This window comes from Atractosteus spatula, chromosome 18, assembly GCF_055471065.1.
Source record: "Atractosteus spatula isolate fAtrSpa1 chromosome 18, fAtrSpa1.hap1, whole genome shotgun sequence".
Classification (NCBI taxonomy): Eukaryota; Metazoa; Chordata; class Actinopteri; order Semionotiformes; family Lepisosteidae; genus Atractosteus; species Atractosteus spatula.
Genome location: NC_142723.1, coordinates 4,279,142 through 4,303,162, shown reverse-complemented (window position 1 = coordinate 4,303,162; position 24,021 = coordinate 4,279,142). Strand labels below are relative to the sequence as shown.

Below are 24,021 nucleotides of genomic sequence, written 5' to 3'. Positions count from 1 at the left end.
CTGGGGCATTAGGCCCTATGTAAACCACAGGGTGAGCGCCCCCTACTGGCACCACTATCACCTCACCACTTCCAGCAGCAACCTTAGCTTTCCCAGGAGGTCTCCCATCCAGGTACTGGCCAGGCTCACACCTGCTGGAATTCAGTGGATTGCCAGTTGTGAGTTGCAAGCTGATATGGCTGCTGGCATTTCTAACCCAAGAAGAATAAAACACAGAAGGCAGTATCAACAGAGAAAATACCTATAAGAGGTACGCTTGATTAGTGCAGTATAAACACTTCATGAAAGATCATGGAGAAATGTCTCGTAAATCCAAGACTGTCAATATCTACAGCTCTGACTTTCATAAGAAAGTGGTCAGTTCCTTTCTTCATAAGGACAAAACACTTTAAGCAGATCTCAAGACATAATTTCTATTATCAATCTGTAGCTTTATTAGTACACAATTCCCCCAAATCACAGAGGGTATAAAATTCAACAAAATCTGTCACAATTTCTTAGCATTTTTAGACATCATATTTCAATTCAGCTTATCTAAAAAAAATCTACACACATACGAGGGAAATAAAAATTTTAAATAACTGACACAATTTCAACAAACCTGAAGCTTAAGCACACGAGATATCTTTGCTGAAATCTTGCCGCTTTTAAACCGACAGATTCAGGGTCTTTCAGGGTAACCCTTTGCGCAAATGCCTTTAATGTAAAAGAAACATTGAAGTGAAGACAAAAGGCACTGTTCTTCATGGAATGAGAGGTACAGGAAGGAGGAGGCTGAGAGTGAGGCAGTTCAGAAGTGGGGTCTCCTCTCCACAGTCACCTGCAGGAAAATTCCACTGAGCAGTTCAATAGGATTAATAATTGGTCTGAAGGTGTTGAAACGCACTGAAGGAATTTATGAGCAATTTCCAACACAGCTGATATCACCCATATCAACCTGGGGATACATCTCACAGTGCACAAAAATCCCATACTGGGGGAGAACAGGTGGAGGTCATAGAGGCTCCAGCAGAGACGTTGTTTTTGCAGAACTGCTTAGTCTTTTAAGCAGTTTTTTTTCCATAAACAGTCTTTTGAAGTTTCATAAACCCATCTGTCTGCTATCAAACAGCGGCTTGTTCCTCATAGCGTAGCAGCAACCCAGAGCCTGTCCAAAAAGCAAACTGTACAAGACGGACATGCATGTTTTTAAAATACAAACAAAACCAGCTGACCAGCTCTTGATGTCCAGGAGCAAAAAGCAACAGTTATTTTCCAAAAGCTGAAATGAGCAGTGAGGAGAGCTGAGAGCACACACAACTTTATAGCTGGCAAAAGAAATAAAAACATCCAGCAACTGGGGAAGAGTTTCACTAAATCTTCATGCGCACATGGTGGAACAATTATCCATCGTGTGTACGTGAAACAGGGATTCAAAAATGTAACATGGACTGAGCAGAAAGTAAGGATAAAACCAATAAAAAATAAAACTCCTGCCCTTTCCGTTAATTTTGTAAGTTATTTTACAAACTTTTTGTAATTATTTCATTTCGACGAGTCTGTAAACGTCTCTTTACTTCAGATATCTTTTAATATATACATGGTAACAGTGTTACACTTGGAATTCATATAGATAAAATTTCCAAATGTTTCCATAGGTTTAAAGTTAAAAAAAGTATTTTATATTACATACCTGTACATATACACAAACTCACATAACACTTAGGAAGTACCAGTCAAATGTGGATTGTTAACTACCTCTCTTTTCATTGACTCATCTTCTAGTATCTGGGATATTGTAAGGATAACAGTCTGTTGTCACACACAAGGTACATCTTTAACAGTTTCCTTCCCATGCTTTCAGAGATGATAAAGCAAGTTCCTGATTCTATTTGTGTAATTACGATCTTCCCTCCTAACTTTAACCCATGTTAAAGTTAGCAGAGCTTGTCTCCAGAAGTTGTATCCAGTTGTATGTATCTAGAACAGTTGTCTTCTGTCTACAAATCTTGGAACTTGTAAATTACTGTTATAGATCTAATGCTTTTCTTATAGAATTAAAATATTTCTAAAAGTGCTGCTGTAAATTGGCAAATCCTTTCCAGTGCTCTGCAGATCGAGGTAATATAGATCTGTGGGCAAACAGGTGCTAAGTACAGTATATCTATTACATTTTCTATGTAGCAATTTTTTTCTATTCAGCACTAACAAAATTTCAAAAGATTTGCACACCACTCCAACCTGTACCTAGAAAAGTTTGCAACAACCAGATCAAAACATCTTGGAAATCAGCACAGTATGGGAAAACAGAGATTTGAAATTTACCTGTTGGCAAAATCTTTTTCAACATTAAAAAGTCAGTTGTGTGGGTCTCTGTTACCACTGTCACTTAATAATATGAAAGCAAGGACAACATTTATGTTGATGTCTAAAATTATTTGCTAAAACCTGCTGCGCACGGATCATACATGTCAGCACTGACAATCCAAACCTGCAAACTGTGCTACTTTTGTGTCTGAATCCTTCATCGCTTGATCGTTGTTACAAAAGGAGACTGTTGGCACATGGCAGTGAAAACATAATGGAAAATCACTTCGCAATGACTTACTATTTCTTTACATCATAACAGACAGCATTGAGTGCAAAGCGTTTGCACGCTAAAATCAAAATCAACAAACCTAGATCTCTGTGCGAAATGCAACAGCAGCAACAATAAACAGCCATCGCTACCTATAAAACAAAAGAGCTCTCCTAAAATAATAAAGCTAAACTGTTTTTAAAGATGGTGCTGTCGGGTGAATGTTTGCATCGTTACTGTTCTGCGTTTTGAGAGCCTTCTCCCCCCCTCCCCTCCCCGCCTGCCCACGAAGCCCGATTTTGGGCAGAGAGTTGCTGACACTCTCCGGGCAGCGGGGGTATGGGCAGAGTGGTATGCCCGGTCTCCGTGCAGCGCGGCTGCCCTCGTCCCCTCACGTCTGTGACAGCTGCATCTCCTCCAGCCCGTGTTTGCCCAGGTGGTAGCGAGCCAGGTCCTTCCTGGTCACCAGACCCACAACCTGCAATGACAGGGCATGAGTCAGCACTGCTTCCAGACACGCAGGATTGCCCCCTGCTAACATCAAGTTTCATCCCTGTCCGCTCGGTATGTAAAACACACATTTTCCTTTATTACAAATAGCATGGAGTAAAAGAGGACATCGGACTACAACAACTTACACGCCCAGTGATGTCCGACACACATTTCTTATTAATACCTCCTGAAATAAGGAGAAATAATTCAGCTGCTGGTGAGATCCCTTCCAGCTCTGCGCTCCAAAACTTACCGTATTGTCACTGTCCACCACCACCAAGTGTCTGAGGCCCAGGGCTCGAAACAGCTTGAAGACACGGGGCATGGACGTCTCCTGCGATTCACACAACAACACCGAGATTTCAGGGCATTAGGAGAGCGTTTTGGAATAGCTGGTACCCGAAAGTCCAAACAAAACGCAGAAAGACATTTTCACATCTACTAAAAAACGAACCTCGGCGTAGTCAGACGTGTGCTTCGTTTTCCAAGCACGCAAAAACATTATTTGGGGAAAAAAAAACCCGGCTTCAATTGGTTTTTCAGGTGCATTAGTAGGAGTCACCTGCAGTGACTAGGACTATTTAGAAGCAGTCGGGTTTAAGGTTCTTCTCTTCTTAAAGAGAAGTCTGAAGGGACATGCTGGCGTGCCATCTCCAAGCACTCAAGGCAAACCTGTGCACCAGTGCCCGCAGCAGCTGGCTCAAGCTAAGCTCTCTGGACGCGCGACCGCACTGCCTGATGGGACGGCTCGCACCTGCGGCACGGTGTAGGGCGTGGGGTTCATGAACTCCGTCAGGTCCATCATGCACTCCCGCTCGTCCTGGGACACGTGGATAGACTGGATGGGGGGGAACCGTGGGTAGGCGTCCCGGAAGTCCTTCAGTTGGAGCTTACGCTGATTGAGGCGAGAGTGAGCTCTCTCCACAAACACCTGGGGCGAGAGAGACACACCCGAGTCTGTATCACCCCTAGGCAGGCAGACAGGACTGTCTCCCCCTGCTGTCCAAAACCAGCTGCACAACACAGCCAGGAAACAGTTGCTTCCAAGGAAATGCAATACAAACACCACAAAACCTGAATGCTTCTCTTTGAGTGCTGCTGCAAAGGCATTATCAGGGTAATGTACGATGTACTAGGGAATGCTACTCAGGTAAACCCCTGGTTGGAACAGTTTTTAAAATGCCATATGGGTGCCAATAGGATTTCTGTTAAACACCCCTAGCACCACAGCGCCGCGGTATCTATGACAGAGTGCGTGGACCTCACCTTGTGTTTGAGCAGGACAATCAGCTGTGAGCGCAAAATTAACCCACATATCTTCCCGGGCTATAAAAAAAGAAGGAAAAAAATAATCCGACAAAAAAAAAGAAATATTGACAAATACTGTATATACAAATGCATTAAGGCGAAGAATAAAAACAGACAAACATCCTTGTATTATGTTTTTTACCAGCCCTTCATGATGACAGGTCTAGAGCATTTGAAAACAGCATACTTGGTTATGCTGGCACAAAACGACACCGTGCCGCACGGTGTATCGCGAATTTTAGACACGCAGTCACTGCGCTGCTGCCTCTGGCCCACTGCAGCAAGGAGAGGCACACCTCGCCGTCGTCCTTGAACTCGCTGACCACCGGAAAGCCGTTGTGGTTGGTGGACGTGTTGCTGAGCACATCCACAATGACCCCCACTTTCTCCATCCTGCTGAAACACGTCACTGGAGAGCTCATCACCTCCCTGGAACCGCGAGAGAGAACGGACCTTTACAAAGCAGGACGCCGCAGAGGTACACCAGCCCATAATGAGACAGCACTCCCGACATGCTGCTCCATTTCTACATACTTTACTATGGTAAACAAAACCAGCACAAAGAATTTTAGTCATCTGACAACTCGCACTGTAGTTTAACTTTAAATTCAATTTGCAGGGATTATAAATGACCAATAAAATGCATGACAAAGCATCTCCTCTGCAAAACACCTAAGCATTCCCGGCTTTTAGGATACTGCACATCTTTTGGTTCTTAACATGTCCCATTCACAGTGAGAATGCAGGAGACACGCATCTCACTAAAGCCCCTGTCTGACTGGCACTGCTGCTGCAGATCTGCGTTGAAGACGAGTTCGGTCAGCTGACCTGGCGGTGAGGGAGTGAGAGGTGTGTGGAGCCTCCCAGTGTAGGAAAGGCACGCTCTGCAGCTTGATGTGGATGTCATACAATCCCTGGAAACGACAGACAAAAAACACACTTACAACCGGCCACCTACGTTTACATTTACTGATTTGATGATTTGACCCAGAGCGATTCACATCTGTACCCATTTACACAGCTGAGCATTTTACTGGAGGTGTGTGGGTAGTGAAGTATCGTACTCTTAGATAAATCAGCAATGTCTCACCTAGCATTTGAACTTTCCAGGGGTTATCACTTTCCATCAGGAAGAACTGCTGACAAGCAGAGGTACTACTAGGAATACTGCAGCCTAACCAAATATCAGATATGAGACTGGAATATTTTCATTTTAAAAAAGTTGATACATGACAATGAGACTGGCATTTTTAACACTAAGACAAGCTGCCAGCTTATATTGATGAAACATGTTCCTTTTATTTTTTAAGTCTACTTAAAAGAAACCAATTCTCATATCATTATTATTAGCTTTTAGATACATCAGATCTCACAATGCTTTTAATGTTAGCAGTCATGCACTGCATGAGGCTGTTGATATAGATGTTAAAGTGGTCATTTTTTAGAATTCTACAATTAAGGATTGTTGTGTTTTCCTCAAAGCTCGATCCGTTTTACCTCGATAAAATAGTCGCCCACTATCTTTGCAGTCATCAGGACCAGCATGATGGGAAGTCCGTAGGTGACATTCCCTGTGGCTTCCACCATGATGACAGTGAGACTGAGCGTCATCCGCACGATTCCACCTGCGCCAAGAAAATTCCCATCCAGCACTCCGCTCAGCAGGAGTCCCTGACCATCAACACGCAATACTGCCACCCAGCGCAATGGATTTCAAAGAAACCGTACTAACACATTTTATTCAAGCATCCAAGCAGGCAGGCAGCTGTTTACTTCTAAGTGGATTGAAAAGTAAGCTGAAATACCCCAAGAGAGGTCAGTAATGGCAACACACAGACTGTTCTAGAGAGTTTGGCCATCAGGCCTCTTTTGTTGCTCCTGTCAAGCAAACATTTCCATTACAGATCAATCCCAGAATCCCACATCAACACCACATAGGGCGGTGCAGTGGCTCTGTGGCTAAGGATCTGGTTTGTATCCTGCGGTTGGCAGAGGAATCCTACTCTGTTGGGCCCCTGAGCAAGGCCCTTAATCCCCCCTGCTCCAGGGGTGCCGTATAAATGGCTGACCCTGCGCTCTGACCCCAAGCTTCTCTCCCTGTCTGTGTGTCTCATGGAGAGCAAGCTGGGGTATGCGAAAAGACAAATTCCTAATACAAGAAATTGTATATGGCCAATAAAGTGGTCTTATCTTATTTCCTGTTCTGTATCTGCTGCACATGAGAAAAATACAGTATTTTAGGCTGTTTTTCCTTGAGTGCAGCTCAATGGAATAGAGCCCATTAGAGCAGCAGAGATATGGCTTCTAACTTCAACAACCATTAAAAGGAATTCTCTTAGCACGAAAAGTTTGGGGATAAGACTTATCCATTGTATTTTTCCAGCTTTAAGGAAGCAAGACAAAGGCTTTTAGCTTAGCCCTAGTACTCCCGTGTCCTTAATGGACTGAATGGAGACCACACACAGTATAAATGAATGTGTGTACTCACCAAGCTGTGCTGCTGCCCCAATCAAGGCATACTTCCCTGGATCCGCCCACGTCTAACAAATAGATCAAAGACACAGAGGCACTAAGTCTTCAACTAAAAAACCATTGCTTCACGTGCATCTCCTGCAAGCACTAACAGGCAGGCGACAAAACTGCTTGAAAACACGGAATCTTCTCCTAGGTGTGAGCGATCAATTTCCTCCAGATTCCAGCTGTCTTCGAAACAGTCGTCACTCACCGACTCATCTGCAGCTAGGACGGACATCAGGATGCCGAAGAGTCGACCCCACGCAGCGCCAATTAACAGGGAGGGAATAAAGACTCCAGCAGACACTGTCAGCCCATAGGTCCAGCAGGCCAGGATGAAGTAGCTCAGTGTGAACAGACCCAGGGTCAGTGGATTATAAGAGCCTAAGAAAAAACAATAAAGTAACTAACATTATTCATTCAGCTGAGGCAACATCATGAAGCATTTTGCCCTTGCATGGTGTTCTGCTTTAGAAATCTCAAGGCCAGAGCCTGCTACTTTGGCAGCTATATAGCCGGAATGCCATTAAGTTTTCTTCACGGAGAACAATTTAGAGAAAACACAGGTTCTTGTGAAAAACAACAGGCTGGTAGCTAAAGGAGAAACAGCAACAGCGTTATCACTGCTCTCCAGAAGAGGGCAGCGTTGTTCAAGAAAATAATGTTCCTCTCATTCAACAAAGCATAAAATGCAATTTTAAAAAAACCAACAACTGGCATACTAAATATTTCCTAATCACCTAAATGATCTATTTTCCAGTCTATCTTTCATGGTCTCAGCTGGGGAAGAAACAGCACTGGTTCTTAGAAAAGGCAAAGGTATTCATTACAAAACTAAAAAAGAACCTGGAGACCTTTCACCTTCTCTCTCTCTCTCTCGAGCAGCAGCAGCAGAGATGTGCTGCCTTTCCAAAAGCTGGGACTGAAATTCTAGGCACAACATGCAGGAACAACTGCACGTTCAGTACGGGATCACTGCTGTCCATTAAAAAACACAAGCCTCTCCCTCATCCAGGAGCCTGCTAGGGTAGATGAAGGAATGCTACAGAGGCCTGGACATGGGGCTCAGATCACCATCCCAGCAGGATGCACACCTGGGAAAGTCATCTGAATCTGAAGGAGGGGAGGAATCTGGGCTGTCTGAGTGAAACACCAGCTGCTGCACATCCTGTGTGAACTAAATCAATGGAAATCTACACCACAGAGGCTCGGCGAAGAGGTTTCAGGAAAAACTCCAGAAATACTGTAGTGGAAAACTTTTAGCTCAGGCTTCCAACCTTTCTGAAAAAAGATTCTCCTTCCACCCCAGTCAAATGGTATCGCCTGCCAGAGCCCAGGTAGCTTCACCTTAGCTCCACAAACCACAAGGACAAAAGCCACTGCCACGTTTACATATCATTTCATAAAGGTCTGTCTTTGTCTGGTTTCTCGTGTTCTCTGCCTGCAGCCCAGCGCTGACTCTTATTTTCTGAATAAGGAAGCAGAGGTTTCTGCAGCACAGACCTTGCGGGTCGTGAAACAGGCTCTGGACACTCTTCTCCGGCGTGTTGAAGAAGGCCGTTGCCATGGAGTTGTACTCCCCATCAGCACAGAACAGCTACACACCAGAGTGAAAGCCGTGTTAGAAGGGACCTGCAGGGCAATCGTAACCGACCGGAGATGCAGGAGTCTCAGCTTGGGATGTTACCCCTCTCACACAGGTGCAATGTTGGGTGGAAGATATTACACTTAGTAAACTAAACACTCAGACAACAGCATGAGGGCAGTGACTGAGAGCTGGCGGTCAGCGTGAGAGGAGTGACTGAGAGCCGGCGGTCAGCGTGAGGGCAGTGACTGAGAGCAGGCGGTCAGCGTGAGAGGAGTGACTGAGAGCCGGCGGTCAGCGTGAGAGGAGTGACTGAGAGCCGGCGGTCAGCGTGAGAGGAGTGACTGAGAGCCGGCGGTCAGCGTGAGGGCAGTGACTGAGAGCAGGCGGTCAGCGTGAGGACAGTGACTGAGAGCAGGTGGTCAGCGTGAGAGGAGTGACTGAGAGCTGGCGGTCAGCGTGAGAGGAGTGACTGAGAGCCGGCGGTCAGCGTGAGAGGAGTGACTGAGAGCCGGCGGTCAGCGTGAGAGGAGTGACTGAGAGCCGGCGGTCAGCGTGAGAGGAGTGACTGAGAGCAGGCGGTCAGCGTGAGAGGAGTGACTGAGAGCCGGCGGTCAGCGTGAGAGGAGTGACTGAGAGCCGGCGGTCAGCGTGAGAGGAGTGACTGAGAGCCGGCGGTCAGCGTGAGGGCAGTGACTGAGAGCAGGCGGTCAGCGTGAGGACAGTGACTGAGAGCAGGCGGTCAGCGTGAGAGGAGTGACTGAGAGCCGGCGGTCAGCGTGAGAGGAGTGACTGAGAGCAGGCGGTCAGCGTGAGTGGAGTGACTGAGAGCAGGCGGTCAGCGTGAGTGGAGTGACTGAGAGCCGGCGGTCAGCGTGAGAGGAGTGACTGAGAGCCGGCGGTCAGCGTGAGAGGAGTGACTGAGAGCCGGCGGTCAGCGGGAGAGGAGTGACTGAGAGCCGGCGGTCAGCGTGAGAGGAGTGACTGAGAGCCGGCGGTCAGCGTGAGTGGAGTGACTGAGAGCCGGCGGTCAGCGTGAGAGGAGTGACTGAGAGCAGGCGGTCAGCGTGAGAGGAGTGACTGAGAGCCGGCGGTCAGCGTGAGTGGAGTGACTGAGAGCCGGCGGTCAGCGTGAGAGGAGTGACTGAGAGCCGGCGGTCAGCGTGAGAGGAGTGACTGAGAGCCGGCGGTCAGCGTGAGGGCAGTGACTGAGAGCCGGCGGTCAGCGTGAGAGGAGTGACTGAGAGCAGGCGGTCAGCGTGAGAGGAGTGACTGAGAGCTGGCGGTCAGCGGGAGAGGAGTGACTGAGAGCCGGCGGTCAGCGTGAGAGGAGTGACTGAGAGCCGGCGGTCAGCGTGAGGGCAGTGACTGAGAGCAGGCGGTCAGCGTGAGGGCAGTGACTGAGAGCAGGCGGTCAGCGGGAGGGCAGTGACTGAGAGCAGGCGGTCAGCGTGAGAGGAGTGACTGAGAGCCGGCGGTCAGCGTGAGGGCAGTGACTGAGAGCCGGCGGTCAGCGTGAGAGGAGTGACTGAGAGCCGGCGGTCAGCGTGAGAGGAGTGACTGAGAGCCGGCGGTCAGCGTGAGAGGAGTGACTGAGAGCAGGCGGTCAGCGGGAGAGGAGTGACAGAGAGCTGACAGTGTGACCGGGGTGACCGAGCTCGGGCACTAGCCTGCAGGGGGTACTCGGCTCTGTCCTCCCCGAGGGGCTGGCAGTCGTTAGAGAAGTAAATCATGGCAAAGGAGACGGCCGCGGTCACCGCAGCCACCAGCATGGCCTCCATCACCTGCAGACAGGGCCGGTGCACATACCTGCGGACAGGGAGGCACAGACACGACACGCTCGTCTTGCACAGAAGGACACAGTACACTCTCCCCCAGCACGTGTCACTCCCAGAGCACTCTCCCCCAGCACCGACCACTCTCGGAGCACTCTCCCCCAGTACTCTCCACACACACAGCACTCGCTACAAACTCATTCGAAAGCTGGAGACATAATTCTGTCCATTGAAACCACAGCAGAAGTCAATTTATAGGAAGATTAATTTAGCAAAGAAATGTCTTGCTGAGCAAAAGCACTTTAACAAAAACAAAAGCATTTTAAGAAACAGTCATTTCCAACAACATGCTCAGCAGAATCCTGTTCTATGCAACAGAAGCAGCTACTAGAATCTAATTCCACTGAGAAAAAAAAGAGGAGTCGACTGATTTCCAACCAAAGGTATTACTCTTCATGTGCTCCTCTCTTTTGAGATGACAGACACAGCTTCTACTGCTGGTGTTTTGCTTGGGTTTTTCTGTTCTGCTCTTTTCTGTGTGACACAGAGAGGGAGGACGACCCTTCTGTCAGCAGTCAGCTGCAGCTGCACACTCAAATGTCACTTGACAAGGGCTTGGCTACGAAGGAAGAGCATAAAACTGCGAGGTGAAGAATTTCGACGAAACAAAGTGACAAAACACTGGCACGCCGTACCGGATTCGGAAAATTGTCAGCCAGTAGTTACAGGAATTAAAGAGCGCTCCCAGAATACCTCCTGAAACAGAAAGTAAAAATAAACTCCTTGACATGTGAAGTCACACGCATTTGTTTTTAAAGTAAGAAATGGTTAAATATTCATATAATAAAGCACACAAACAGTTTCAAGGGGGGGCAAACAAGTACAATTCAGACTGCTGTGAAGCAGGCAGCTCCAGCAGCTGAGCATACCTGTGGAAACCAAGGACAACTTGCTCACCTATTCCGCCCATGAGGATGAAGATGGGGATCTCGTACACATAGTACTCCACGCTCTGGAAAAGAGAAAACGCTATTTGAGGCCTGGCAGTGCTCCATGTTCAACGGCTGGTTTCTTTCTAAACCCATGTCACTTCGCACCTGGCGGCTGTTCCAGAGACAGAAACTGAGATGCGCAAGAGTCCAATTCTTCTCCTGTCCTCTCCAAAATATATTAATATGACGGGGAATTAATTCACAGGGAAAATCCTGTCCTGTAACCCGATATAAAGGAACTCATTTTTTTGGTCATTATGCTTAGATACGAGACAACAATAACTTCTGCTTGAAATTTCCATTACTAAAAAGGCTCATTAAAAATAACTGCAAACTGTACTCCCTTCTAACTAGGACATCAGAGGGCTGCCAGCAGTCTCTTAGTTGGTTACAATACACAATGCTTCTTACATTGTTGCTAAGAAATAAAGAATGTAGGCTTCATGACCCAGATTAGGAGTTAAAGATAAGCACCGCAAGGCTGAAAGAAGTGGCCCGTTTCAGACAGATTTACCATTTTAAAACGCATTTTAAATAATAAATCTCAGTGCAACACAAAACAGCCCTGCCAAAACAGGCCAGGGTAAAAGTGTCTGCTTTTCTTAAGGAGAGAAATTTGATCCGGTTGATAGCAACAGACGAATACTAAGCTCCAAACGTATAACTACAAAAATACAGCATATTTTAGATTTCAAAAGTAAACATCTGAACTACAAAATCCCTAGCTGTCCTAAGTCAGCAGAACCATACCCCTGAAGAGACGTGTCCTGATCTTCTAACTAACGGAGAACTCAAGTCCTACAGCTCAAACAACTATCATTGCACATGTTTCTCATCCTCAGACGGCCTTCAGATCACTTACCTCACTTTCAAAACGGCCAAAGTTGATGAGACCAGGGCTGGAGAGATCCCCTATTTTACCGTGGTAGATGCTCAAGACAAAGTTCAGTGTAAAAGTAGAAATCATGGACGCGAAGAACTAAAAACAGAGGGTTCTATTAAAACCAGTTTAATGCAATCAGCAGCAGATTTTAGCTAATGGGAAGCACAGACAACACCAAAGTGCATCAGACAACTGGACGACAAGCACACAGGCACCCCACTGTCCCAGGCTTTTCCATTTTAATCCTCAGGCTCACATTGCAGATGTGGGGCCAAGTCGTTCCTGCAAATGCCTTTCTAAGGGCTTCCACTTTAAAACCAGATGAAAAAACAACGTTGGTCATACAGTAGGTCCTTTTAAAAGCGGCGTTTCAGAGAACGTCTGCAAGACTGAGGAAATAATCGACACTGAGACGTGATCTCAAAGAGCCTGTTTTTGTCCCTCGTGTATCCGGGTACTCACAATCCTCCAGGTCAGCATCTGATTCCAGAAAGAGGCCCCTTCCTCCAAGCTGAAAAGGACCCCACCTGAAAAACAGAGGTCCACCTCAAGGCCACCGAGAGCGCAGTGATGCTACTGCCTTTCTACCAGCGGTTTCTAACAGCTCAGAGGTACAACCACCTCGTACACATCTTCAGAACCAGAGATACGGGCGGTAAACCTGGACACTCCTGACAACGAGGAAAAAAAGGTCAAATCCGTTTTGGCAATACTCTGCAACTCATTATCAAATGAAGATAGTGCTTTGATTCATAAAACTCAACGTTTTTGAGTCCAAAAATCCCCAAAGTAAACGAATTCTGACCAGACCGATTCCCACTCCAGAGTCAGTATGAATATCTCATGCTGTGAGGGGCAAGAGATCAAGAGACCAATCCTGTGATGACCCTCTGAAGGGTTACTGTTCCTTTTTTTGCAGAGTGCTTTAAAACATTTCCTGGTTAAGTCTCTGTGGTACTGCGCTGCTGGAATTCCTGTCTGTCAGGGCCCTTGAACTGAGCACAAAAGAGCTGAAATCGCACCAGCTCTGACAAGACAGATAGACTCGGGCAGCTGCAGCCCTGTGTCGACACGGGTCTTTGGCTCTTACCTACAGGAGCCCCGAACGCGGCTGAGACTCCGGCGGCGGCTCCTGCCGACACAAAATCCCTCTTCTCTGTGTCTCGGCGGAAATACTCAAAGATCTGAAAAGCAAAGAGAGCCATTATTTCATAGGCCTGCTGGGCAAATACCCATGGAGGCATGTTAAAAGGAAGGAGTTCCATGTGACCCCCCTCTGTGCACTGTAATAAAAACGTTCACAAGTTAGGAAGCTAGTTGACACAAAGACGGCTTTTTCAAACCTTAAAATCTTTCTTTAGTGACGTGCTTCTGCCCTGTGAGATGCCTGCAGCTACCACAGCCCCAGAGTGGATCATCGGGCCTTCCTGGGCAGACAGACAGAGAACTGATAAGATTATAATGCAAGACACAGCTACAGGTGAACCAAAACATTCGATCAGAGAACTGCAATCAATTATTGAATTTGGAAGGTACAGTGGTGGCTAGGTCTGTCCAAGTCTTGATTAATCCAACCCACAGCGTTGACAATCAGCTTTGATTGTAAATACGTCTTGTCCAATCTTCCACGGCAGGTTTCATTGAAAGTTACAAAATCTATACAACCCAATTAAATGAGAAATTTAAATGGATGTTTTTTTTTACCTTTCCTACTGCAAGTCCGCCAGCGACGGAGCAAATCACTCCACACACTTTAACAACCAGGGTCTGAAAGGCAAACAAAGTTCATTAACAGAGCATCGAGCGCCAGTTCACCTTCCTGTGGGTAAACCGGAGGAGCTTACTAACCCTGAAGGACAAACCAGAGAGGGAGAGGTGGGCCCCTGACTGCAGTGAGGCAATAAATATTCTGTACTACTCTCCTGGACCTACTGTGCCATTCCCACATTTGGAAAGCCCACGAGAGCTGTAAAACAGTTGTTTTTTCCCCTAAAATTAACATATGGTTCGTTTCCAGCCCTCATTGGCACTTTGCCATTTTCATATTTAGTTCAAATGCTATTCAGTTTTCCCTTGCCGTTGTACTCTTTCGATTTTACAGCATGTCACAGTCTCAAAAACAGCAGAAGTTGTTGTAATACTTGCATGCACTGCAATGATAACCTCTGTTCTAATCATTGCTCTCCTTTTGTTCATGATCCCAATGACAAGCAGGGCCAGCCAGGCGGGAGGCACGTGTTTTCCCAATACTCCGGCTGGACGCACCGGACGCTGGGCACAGCGGATCAGAATTAGTTTTACCTTGAGCCGCACCACCCGGGGAACCTTGACTCCGTTGAGGTAGCACTTGATCTGCGGGATCCCGCTGCCGGCTGCTATGGGCTGAGAAACAAGGGCACGCTTACAGCTCAGTGTCTGGTGAGGGCGACCCCAGTCCCCACGCTGCGACAGTACCGCTGCCCCCCCGCGCACTGGCTTGTGGACACGAGGGGTGTGAGCTACTGAGGAGGACGTGCAAGCCTAAACACAGTCACAGTGTTGTGTTGCACCTCCCGGCCAGAGTAACCGCGATTTAAAAAACAAGAACATAATAATAAAGGCTATTAATGAGTCTTTCTTAAGGGGTATAATGTAAATCAACTTTACCTCAAAATAGGCCACTATACAGGAGCCGACCATGATGAAGGCCGAGTTCAGTGCTGCCCACAGAAGCAGGGATATCGAGAGACCCCCTGCTTCAGTGAATTTCTCAATGCCTGGAAGGTTTGTTAAGGGAAAGACTGTACCAGGAAACACGATGGAGGAAACGGCTAACGTAATGTTCCAGGATGGAAATATGACAACACAGAGAAGCATTTCTAAGATCCAGCTCATGCAGACCACCTGGAAGTGCACTGAAAACGGAGAACAAGTGGCTCAATTCTTCACACAGAGGGCTGAGGAAGTTTGGAACAGGCTGCCCGGTCGTGTTGACGAAGCCGATAACCTCACTTCTTCTACAGACACGGTTGGGCGAGATCCCTGAATCAATTAGCTTCTAGCAGGCGAACAAACTGAAATGAAAAGGCCTCCTCTCATTTACAAACCTTCGGACATCCTGAAAATGACTTTCAGAGCTTTTTGCCACTGCGTACAGTTTATTCCTTTTTTCTCACTGCAATAAACGGCTCCTAATAATCACCATCTAAGCCATTTAATCATAACACACAGCAGCTCCCCTTCCTTCCTACCATTCAACTTTTACAGCGGCAACCTGGATTATGGAGCTATGAAAAAAAACACTGTTTAGTCAAGTTCACTGTTTAGTCAGTCCCAAGGTTCTGAAAGGTCTTGGTGCCCTTTGCACCTCTGCAGTCGTTGCGGCAATACTCTCAGTTAACAGCTTTAAGTGCCTCTGAAGGGCCGATCTAAAATACCTAGCCAATCAGGCCAGTTTTTTTTTTTCTGCATTTTGTGCGGCTGGTCAAGAAACCTATTTGGATCTGTATCGGGAACGCCTCTGTACGGCCGTGTCCCTGCACAGCGCAGGAGGATACTGTGCTTGACCACACGATACTTCACCCCAGCCAGGTTCTCCACCACGATGTCTATGAAGCAGGCGATGAGTCCCGTCAGGATGCCGATCAAGGCACACACCACCCACCTCTTGATCTCCACGCACCGGAAGCCCTGCACAGGAAGCAGGAGGACCCCATTACCCACCAGTGTGGCGCATTATTTTAACAAGCCTGGCATTCGGTTACTTGATACAGCACAAAGGAACAACTCCTGCCTTTCTTGCAAGTATTTTTTCAAGCAGCCACAGATCAGACCGTACAAAGGGCGGAATGTTTTTCTTATGACTAATTATGAAACAATCAATTCCATGATTAATTAAGGATAAGAAGTCGTGCTACAATTATAAAAATGAATTAAGACCAGAGGACAATGTAGCAGTGCAGGACTGGAGTTTCCCTGATTCAAAAAGTGTCAAGAATTTGGACAAAAGGCATTTAACTGGCAGTAGCTATGTGCGTTACAATTAGTCTAATTTCGCCTTATGAAAACTGAAATAATTAAACGATCAATAAAATGATCTAGTGGCACGATTATGCCATAATTGCAAATGTTTTTTAGACGTCCAAGCTCAAACACACACGTGTGCGAACTCCAGAAAGTCCTTAGAAAATGAACCTTCAGTTGTGTTGAACTCATTTCCACACAGCCCTCAGTTTAACTTACCATGGAACTCATGCGTCGCTCTTCTTCCAAAAACAGCTGGTTCTCGCTGTTGTCATAATCGAGGCTCTGAAACAAAAACGATCCATTTGGTAAACCCAACCTCCCTGCCAGCCCCAGAGATGCAAGTCAGTTGCCTTGATATTCCTGCACAGTCGGAAAATGACCCGGCTCGTACGACACATCTGTGTCTCTGGGGCCTCACTGATATAAAAGTAAGGATCGCAGTCGCCACACTTTCACCAAAATGTTTCATTGCTGCTCTTTTGACAGAGGTCTCGTAACCCAGGGTGGGCACATATACGGAGGAAAGGCAGAAAAGGTACTGCTAAGCATGAGCGTGATCCAAAAAGATTGAACGAGCCAGAGAAAAGTTCCGATTACCTCGTATTTGAGCGAAAGGAGCTTTTCGTTGTGAGGTATTTCTTTGGGCCAGCTGAGTAACGCATCCTGCACGGGAAGAGAGGAAAAGAACAGTCAGCTGACGGAGAAACGCGAATATGAAATTAACAATATAGGTTTGAGTAATGCAGAAGAATGCCCATAGCAGAACAAGAGGTACACAGAAAGGTCAAGATCCTTGAACCGCATGGAAAATTCGGAATCTTACCAGAACTCTTCTCTTCCACACAAGGTGAAAAGCGAAAGCAAAGCACAACCCCAGTGGACGAGCAGAAACGGAGCTTCCCCTGATAAGATTCCTCGATTGCACTTCTAAAACTAGCAACTATCTGAGCTTCAACACAGTCTCCAGGTCCAAGGGAGCAGCCTGTCACACTGCTCCCTTCTCAGGAGGTCTCTACCAGCTACCCCACTCCCAGCTCCTGACACAACAGGAAGGTTACCGTGTATATTCATACTGTGTATCGCACAAGTCACTCAAGTGTTTAGCAGCTGTAAGTAAACTGGAGACCCGCTCCCAGCCAGCCCAAAGCACGGGCCTCAGGTGGACTGGACAGGTTCCTACAGTCTGCATGCTTTCCGCAGCAGTGAAAACCACAAACAAACGCTGGAAAAACCGCCTTCGCTCCACTAATCCCAACAGTCCCTTCTGCGTTGCGACGGACCGATTTCAGAAACACTTTTGTGGGACCAGCCGGGAAGCAAGGCCTCCAAGTCTCAGTCAAGGTTGTCGAGGAGAAGCACAAACGGTTAAGGAATAAAATTCTATTGGGAGACACAAGCAGGGCCTAGACGGAAAGACGTTCCACAGACAACAAGATGTGCAAAACTGGCGAGACAAGAGAGATGACAGTCAAGAGGTGAAGCAAAAGGGAACCATCTGAGCGCCCCAGTGTCAGAAGCCACGATTACCTCCTGCTCTGCGATGGGCTCCTCCAGGTCCACGGTGCTCAGCCTGCCGATGTGAAACATACCGGAGCCAGACATCTACAAGACAAACCATGTTACACAGAGACCAAACATCAGCAAACAGATACTGGCATCTGGAAGGACCCCCTGCACGACTGCACGACTGCACGACTGCACGACTGCACGACTGCACGACTGCTAATCTGATTGTAAAACTGAGGAAACGAAAAAAAACGGGATGTTTGCACACAGGAAACAAACCCATTTTGTTTCAGAAGGCTTTCTATGGTTAAATGAAATTGCATACTTTTGAAATAAATACATGAAAAGCAGCAAGAAACAAATATGAGCAAGACTGGTTATGACTTATTGACTGCCACACAGGAAAGAACCACAGCTGGGCAAATCTCAGACTAATCCAAATCTCAGGCTGCATTTATTGTAACATCAGCTGTGGACAGTGCATTCTTTGTGGGCAAAATCTGCTTGGCTCACAGCAAGAGCGAATTCCTATTTTAGACTGTGCTCTGATCGTTAATGAGAAAAGACAATGATTTTGTCCCTGTCTGCCAACTTCTGATCAAGCCTACAGATAAAGAAAAACGGTGACTACAACTGACACATCTAGATTTCTTTTTGCAGTTTGCAAGAGATGCGCTGGACAAACAAACAAAAACACTTCCCTAAAACCGCATATACATTCATCTGGCTCTGCCTCTGAGCAGAAAACCTAGGAGCTTACAGAAGGAAAAACTGCTCACACAGAACAGAAAGCACAAGAGCCTCTGAGAAGAACAGATGCACTGTGGTGTGCCAGGAGAGACCAGTCAATCTGGAAGGAAATTGGTTTTCTGTTATGAGTGCAGCACTGTAGTGTAGGGGAGCTGTTTAAACTCCAGTTTTGGCATCTCTGCTCCAGTTATTTGTCTGTGGATCTCAGGGCAAATTGAAATCCTGCTTTGCTCTTGCTACTTCAAGCAAGAAAGCGGAATGAGTACACTGTCTGAGGTCTTCAAAAAGCTCATTAAAACGGCAGTGTTCCTGCTATGCAGTTGGCTTGGCCATTTGATTTTGTGATTTCAGGGCCTCGACAGACAGAACAATCTTTGAAAGGACACTTCATCTGAATGCAGAGGAGTATCACAAACACCAGGACAGCCTGACACCACAGGTCGGGTCGACAGCTTTGTCGGCATTTTGAATTGAAAGAAAAAATCATTTTTCTCCCCAACCCAAGTCGGCTGTCACTCGAAGACTATGCATGCTCCTGAGTGCACAGAGCTTTGAGCTAAGATTGCTGGTGGAATTTGAGGCAGATCAAGTACACAGCGTACACAGCGTACACAGCACGCATTTCTTTTACAAACTCCTGTGCATTTGTTCAAGAACAAATGTGGAAATTGGAGTTCTGGTTGTCAGACCACAATGGGACAGTATAGTTCAGCTGGTTTGGCATCACACAGCTCAAATGCTGCTCTCCTGAGCAGGTTTTTAAACTCCTCAGATGCTCCCCCAGGTCTTCCCCTTTTGTGACTAAAAAAAGGATGTGGCTGTTCGACGGTAATTCTGTGTCAGGAAACCAACTTTCTTTGCAAATTTAATGCCACCCAGGCAAAAAATGACACCTAAAACAACTGAAAAGCCTTCTTGCTTTTGAGCTGTGACTATAAGCTGTGGTAGCACACTGTGGTAAGGCACAGAAAAAATAAAACAGAGCAAATATGTAGCTTTCTCTCTCCAAACGCAAACATGAGATACAAGCTCAGAGCAAATAAAGAACTGAAGTGACAGACTGCCGAAGGCCTTTTATGTGGTACTAAATGAAAAATGTGGAACTTCAAGTTAATATGAAAAGTGAAACTCATCTCTGGTACAGGAACAAAGAATCTGAACTGCTCTATTCCACCAGCTGCTGATAAGAAAGGAGCATTTGCCAATGTAATGAAACCTGGCAGAGCGCAAGAGGAGCTCCAGCATTTCACAACACCTTCCCATAAATCACCAGCCCTGGCGGCTGTGGACGTCCCCACACACAACAGCCACATGACCTACACTGTGGCAACAGTTTACTCCACACAGCAAGCAAATCAGAACCACGGCCAAGCCCGATAACTCCTGGCCATTACTTTAATGTTCTGCGCCGCTGGACAATACACTGTCACACAGATTTAAAACTAAAAGTCCCTTTGTTTCAATAAATAAATAGCTACAGTAGCTAGTTTATTGTCCACTGCTGTGGAAATGTGTCTTTTGTTTCTCCCACAGAAGTACAAAACACACAAACAAAACATAAGAGTCGCATGAAATCACAACAACAGTGTGTGAAACATAAACAGTTGGATAAATAAATAGGGGGGGACGTACATTTACATACCTTCATTGAGTGGTTTTATTGCAGAGGGGACGAAGGACTTCTTAGAAATGTTTGTATTTGAATTTGGTCCCCTGTACTGTCTCCCTGATGGGAGTATTACGAATTGAGAATGCAGTGGGTGTGTGGAGTCAGCTGTGATGTGGCTTGCCATTCTGAGAACTGCATTACGATATAAATCACTGAGCTGGGACTGCTGCTGCTGCTTCCCAATTATTTCTCCTGCCATTTTCCCAATCCTGGACAGTTTGGTTTGGATTTTTCAAAACCACAACTGCACCCAGGCGGGTCCGTGACAACGGTTGCGGGCACAGGCCTCACGACACCGGCTGTGCCCTCTTGGAAATGTTTTGCTGGTGCAGGCCAGTGGCACGGCTCCCAGGACCGGCAGAGTGGCACACGGTGCTCGTGCCGGAAGAGGAACCCCTCAGCCCCCTCTCAGACCCCCCCCCCCCTCGGTCTCGGAAAGCGCGTGCTGGCTTTCTTCGCAGATTCAGGCGAAGGGAGAGGCTTCCAAGTGTTCCAAACGAGCCTGCGCCTGGACCTTTGCTTAGCGACCACTGGCAAACCCATAGAAAACACTTGAACCATACGGACATGCTTATATACTGCTGGTGTAAACATATAAAAACACTGCATGAAGAGGAAGCACTTTCTCACACATTAGAGAGACAGCCTGCTGGGTCATGGCGTTAGGACACAACAAGCAGGGAGGAGCAGGAGGAGAAAAATCAACTATTCGCCACTGTTGTGAGTGTAATTCACACCACTCATACACCGCCTCCTGACTCTGCTTAAGATGGGCAGATGCAGGGAGCAATTTGATTGTCACGACCAGATGATCAGATGATCTGCACACACTGGCGTGCCAGTCTCCCCACGGACCTGCCCTTCTGCTACAGGGTGCCCTGGAGGGCGCTCTCTCTAGCACTCAGTGCCACGCGGTTCTGTGCTGTACGGGAACTCTGGATCCCCACCACCGAGAGGGCCGTGTGACAGCACATCATGTGAGCATGCATCTCCCCATCTCCGCTGAGGAACAACAAAGTCAGACAACATTGACGGCCGACATGTGACTCGTTAACCCTCCCTCTGCCTGCCCTCCTCAGGATGCCAGCAATTCCCTCTGCGATGACCCCTGCCTCTGCTCCTCACTAGAAGTATAAAAGATCTTACTGGAAGCCTCTTTGACTAAAAAAAAGATAGACTAAGCGTAATCAGAAGAATTTTTAAAATACTCCATTCAGCAGCAATGCTGCCCTTAGAATCGGTCGTCTTTTCTTGTCAAAAGCAAGCAGGTATCGTCATAACTTTTTAATTTGATGGTGTAATAAACGTTTCCATCGGCACTGACAACAACTGAACATTCAGTGTGACAAGAAGCACAATTTGCGGCCAAACTGATTTTATGATACAGCTGAACCCATAAAACATAAAACCATCTTGAGGAAAAAGGCAGGGGGTGAAAAACACCCAGACAATCCAGACTGATGAACTGTGCTGAAGGGAAGACAAGACAAGGGACCTTAAGCTCACAGAATTTACTAACTAGGCCAGACTGCGCTAAAGGCCAGTGAACAAGTACTTCCCTTTTGGCGAAAAGCTATCAGGTCTCAAGTGAGTCAGAATTAAATTCTCCTGTGTGTTGCACAAGGAATAAGGAAGCATGGTGTGTGCTGGACCTTCCGAAAAATCCCTTACAACACCCTTGAAACTGCGCAAATTCATTTACACTAAACGGTAAAATCTGACAGGCATTTTGGTGCATGAAAATAATCTGAAAAAAAAAGGTTTATTTATTCTGGGACACGGTTGTGTGCGTGCAGATTCTGTAACCTGCTGGACCAGGGCAGACTTAAGCCACCCTGGCAAAACCCCTGAACTGCGGCCCTTACTATTACACTGTGATTAGTGCCTGCATGTGGAAATGCCTCAGTGTTGCTCAAACATCCTGCACAATTCCTGAACTCTGGCCTCTGAGGGACAGACACCCCTGTGCAGGCACTGTCGCCAGCAATAATCCTTAAAGTCTGATCAGTCTGATATTTACACAGACTCGCAACCTTCTTATCGTTTTTGCACAGGACTCCTCAACTACCTCTGTCTTTCCAGACATTACACTGCTTTAAGAGTAGTTAGCACAGATCTACCCCCTTCATCCGTTTTATTTTTTTTTACAAATTTGTTCATCATCAGAATGCACTTACTTTACATGGGCCATTCGTGCACAAGACTGAATTTCCAGTATGCATGTATACATGTGTGCGTATGTTTATACATATCGGATACGCACCGGTGAGTGTGCGTGCGGCGTGATGCAACAGCGATACGGTTTTACTCCTGGACCTCTGCAACATCAAACGATATTAACACGCCTTTTGATAGTAAATGGCGCTTGCTGGGGTTTTAATGCGCCCGGGTCCTTTCCCAATTAGTGATCTTTGCCGAGAGAGACAGGACACCGACTGTGCAGCTCCGAACAGCGCGCACTGCAGCAGCTGCACAAGCAGGGAGAGCAGTGACAGACCTCAGCAACCGGGGTTTAAAAAATGCCCAGCCCGTCTGGACACAAGATCACTGGCCATTTCACACACAGCTCGCCCTGTTGCCATCGACTTAACGAGCGCCTTCACTTTCTGATGACAATCTCAGCTACCCCACGTCGGGGACCAGAGAAAAGCGATCGAAAAGTAACTAAAAGAGTAGTCCGTCTAATCCCGATCAAACTTCGCAGACCGCTTCCTCAGCTGTTACCTTTCTGGGGTACCTCTCCGCCCCACTGCTGCCGTTCAAGAGCGGGGTGTCCTCCCCCGGAGCCGAGTCCTCGTCCCGGCTGGACCACGACACCTTCTTAGTAATGTTGGCCATGGTGCCCAGCGGGAGGGATTCGCAGCCTTTGTGTTTAGATTTCGCCGTCTCCCTGCTTTTCCTGTTTTTCTAACAGCCTGTTCAGCAGCTCCTCTCCTCCTCAGCTCTTCCTATGGCACTCATCTTGCTGGGAATCCCGTGACGGAGAATGAACGGTCACAACACTACTACGGCAAGGAAGCAGGGACAAACAACCTTTGGAGGCCGAGGATTGTGGGAGATGTAGTTTTTACAGATAGGACAAAAAGAACAAAGGGCTAAGTAATAGAACTTTACTAGAAATTAATACGCACGAAAAATCATTTTAGGGCTTAAGTAAGCAATTAATTGAAGTCGAATTAATTGCTTCACGTTAACGGTGCTTTTGGTGGACACACGATAGTGGAAAAATGATCTGAGCAGTTGAAGTCAGTAAAATGAATACTTCCCGGGCTGAGTGCTGGTGCAGGGAGCTGACTCCGGTCCACAGCAGGTGAGCAGGTCTGTGGAGGTCACGGATCACAGCTCCGGAGTCATTGGTGTCGCCCCAAAACAACGCAGTGTGCGCCTCTGAGAAATTCAGCTACCCCTGTTGAGAGTTTGTCTTACCAGGACAGTGCCCAATTGATAGGAAGCAGGGGAAAGGCTCTCAAGATGTAGCCGTACATGGAATTGATTACTACTGGTCTTTTCAGAGATATTTTCAGGGCCAAATCTGAGAAAGACAGAAAGGTTTGGGGGGGGGGGAAGGATGGAAGAACTGTTCTTGCTCTCTTTGTTTTTAAATGAATATTTTAGAGCTCTTCATGGGTTAACCCTTTGAGCTGGATATCAGTGATGTCTGTTGTAGTAGAAACTTACCACTTTGAATGGAATTATTTTGTCTCTTTCCTTCTTCTTTTTTTAACGAGCAGACGCCAGTGTGAGTCACTTCGCAGTGTGAACGCGTGAAGCCTCTGCTCACTGTGCCAGGACACTGGAGATCCTATCCTACAGAGAGGTGTTTGATAGGAAGTTTGAAAAATATGGCAAAATGCCAAAGTGCAAAGCAGGACGTTTGCATTTCCAAATCAATTCATACAAGATTGCATTATGGAAATCAGTGCTCTTCGGATTATTACTGAAACAACTGGCTTCTTAACCGCAGCCCAGTATCAGTAAACAATTG

General features: G+C 46.9%; 1 protein-coding gene across 3 annotated transcripts; it reads right to left on the bottom strand.

Moving 5' to 3' along the window:
• Positions 1 to 410: 410 nt before the first annotated feature.
• clcn7 (Cl-/H+ antiporter 7) lies at positions 411 to 23,024 on the bottom strand. Of its 3 annotated transcripts, XM_088936640.1 has the most exons (25): positions 22,761 to 23,024; positions 17,639 to 17,713; positions 16,709 to 16,774; positions 16,328 to 16,393; positions 15,643 to 15,775; positions 14,753 to 14,862; positions 14,408 to 14,488; positions 13,811 to 13,873; positions 13,450 to 13,533; positions 13,197 to 13,290; positions 12,569 to 12,633; positions 12,086 to 12,202; positions 11,189 to 11,243; positions 10,927 to 10,987; positions 10,127 to 10,265; positions 8,375 to 8,468; positions 7,083 to 7,255; positions 6,846 to 6,897; positions 5,855 to 5,982; positions 5,186 to 5,271; positions 4,654 to 4,786; positions 4,316 to 4,375; positions 3,804 to 3,980; positions 3,303 to 3,383; positions 411 to 3,035 (listed from the first exon to the last, which is right to left on the bottom strand). In XM_088936640.1, exons 1-25 carry the CDS (start codon positions 22,872 to 22,874, stop codon positions 2,949 to 2,951), a joined length of 2,394 nt encoding a protein of 797 aa, XP_088792766.1. In that variant the 5' UTR covers positions 22,875 to 23,024; the 3' UTR covers positions 411 to 2,948. The 3 variants fall into 3 exon arrangements, with proteins under 3 accessions (XP_088792766.1, XP_088792767.1, XP_088792768.1); XM_088936641.1 differs by lacking the exon at positions 17,639 to 17,713 and having other exon boundaries at positions 22,761 to 23,007; XM_088936642.1 differs by lacking the exons at positions 16,709 to 16,774; positions 17,639 to 17,713 and having other exon boundaries at positions 22,761 to 23,007.
• Positions 23,025 to 24,021: the final 997 nt, after the last annotated feature.